Source organism: Telopea speciosissima, chromosome 9 (genome assembly GCF_018873765.1).
Source record: "Telopea speciosissima isolate NSW1024214 ecotype Mountain lineage chromosome 9, Tspe_v1, whole genome shotgun sequence".
Taxonomy (NCBI): domain Eukaryota; kingdom Viridiplantae; phylum Streptophyta; class Magnoliopsida; order Proteales; family Proteaceae; genus Telopea; species Telopea speciosissima.
Window position 1 is genome coordinate 32978353 of NC_057924.1, and position 2004 is coordinate 32980356.

The 2004-nt window shown below is 41.1% G+C and overlaps 1 protein-coding gene across 1 annotated transcript; it reads left to right on the top strand.

Annotated features, from left to right (window-relative positions):
- Positions 1 to 426: 426 nt before the first annotated feature.
- On the top strand, positions 427 to 1216 carry LOC122638829 (craniofacial development protein 2-like). The gene has a single exon (XM_043831676.1). It carries the CDS (start codon positions 428 to 430, stop codon positions 1214 to 1216), a length of 789 nt encoding a protein of 262 aa, XP_043687611.1. The 5' UTR covers position 427.
- The last annotated feature ends 788 nt before the right edge of the window (positions 1217 to 2004 follow it).

Sequence of the window (2004 nt, forward strand, 5' to 3'; positions counted from 1 at the left end):
GAAATTTGGGTCAATTTTGGGTGATTTTTGCAAAGAAACACAATGGTGAGGCCTATATAAGCACCCCATGCTCCACGTTTTCTGAAGGACAGAATGGATATTTTATTTATTCTTGAAGGAATCCTAGTCATCACCCTTACTCTCTCTCTCCTCCAACTTCTCAAGGACACTTCTGGAATTCTACTTGGGATAGATTTATATTTTCTCATCTATGGAAGGTTGAAAAATCAAAGATGCTTTGATTTTATTGCTTGGAGAAGATATCTACAAAGAAAAGGAAGCACTTGTTAGAATTGGAAGTTTACTTTTCTAGAAATAGAAAGTCTATGGTGCGTCAGGTAGGCAGCCGGCACTATATTATCCAGCCAATCCCCCCTTTTTGCATGGATCCTACTATTTTAGATTATTCCTTACCTTGTCTTATATCATGTCTTTCAATACTAATTATGTTCGTAAGCGTAGGATTAGATTTGCATCTTGGAACATCGGATCTTTGACGGGGAAGAGTATGGAATTGATAGATGTTATGCGGCGAAGAAGGATTAATGTGGCATGCATTCAAGAAACGAGATGGAAGGGTCACAAAGCCAAGGCTTTAGATGACTACAAACTATGGTACTTGGGAGATGACAGTGGGAGAGGTGGAGTGGGCATAGTTGTGGACAAAGACCTGAAGAACGAAGTAGTAGATGTTAAAAGAGTTGGAGATAGGATCATATCTATAAGGCTGGTACTAGACAACGAGGTTATTAACATAGTTAGCGCATACGCACCCCAGGCAGGATTGGATGAGAGTGTTAAAATACAATTTTGGGAACACATGGATGGATTAGTGCAGAGCTTTGGTCTGGGAGAGAAAATTATTATCGGAGGTGACCTTAACAGACATGTGGGTAGAGATCGTAGAGGCTACGAAGAGGTTCACAGAGGATACGGAGTTGGAGAAAGGAATGAGGAGGGGATCTCAGTTTTAGACTTTGCGATAGCGTTTGACCTGTGTATTGCAAACACCTTCTTTGAAAAGAGACATGAACATTTACTTACCTACAAGAGTGGGCAACATGCAAGCCAAATAGATTTTTTCCTCACTAGAAGGTCTGACAAACTTTTATGTAAGAACTGTAAGGTTATACCAGGAGAGAGCTTAACCACTCAACATAGATTAATGGTCTTGGATATGCACCTAAGTACGAGACAACGTAGGAAGGAGAAATAGACTTGCCCTAAGATAAGATGGGGGCGACTTCATGGAGGTCTTCTAGAATCATTTATCGGTAAAGTAGCTCTACAAGGAAAGTGGGATTCTGAGGGAGATACCAATGAGATGTGGACTGAGATGACGACTTGTATTAAGAAGGTTGCTAAAGAAGTCCTAGGGATTTCAAAAGGTATGTGTCTAGCCCCTAGAGAGACTTGGTGGTGGAATGATGAGGTACAAGCAGCCATTAAGACCAAGAAAGCTTGTTTTAAGACCTGGCAAAGGACTAACAAGGCTGAAGATAAGGTGAGATATTATGCGGCCAGAAAAGAAGCTCGAAAGATTGTGGGGCAAGCAAGAGCAAAGAAATATGATGGCTTTTATGATAAACTTAATACAAAGGAAGGGGAAAATGCAATTTATCGAATCGCCAAAATAAGAGAAAGGAAGAGTAGAGATTTGGACCATGTTAGATGCATAAAGAGTGAGGATGGGAGAGTACTAATACGAGATGATGACATTATGGAAAGGTGGGGTGAGTACTTTTACAACCTACTAAATGGAGCTACCTTGCCCGATAGGATGGATTCAGAAGTGGAGAGAAATAGTCTTGTAACCAACACACGACATGAACATCTACAACGAGTTGGCGAGGCCGAAGTTAAAGAGGCCTTACGAAAGATGAAGGTAGGTAAAACACCGAGACCGGATGAGATCCCAATTGAAGTGTGGAAGAGCTTAGGAGCACGGGGGGTATCTTGGCTAACCAAGTTGTTTAACAAGATTTTGTGTACAAAGAAAATGCC

Bases quoted from the DNA above. Each gene is read 5' to 3' on its own strand.
- LOC122638829 (XM_043831676.1), top strand. From the start codon at position 428: ATGTCTTTCAATACTAATTATGTTCGTAAGCGTAGGATTAGATTTGCA.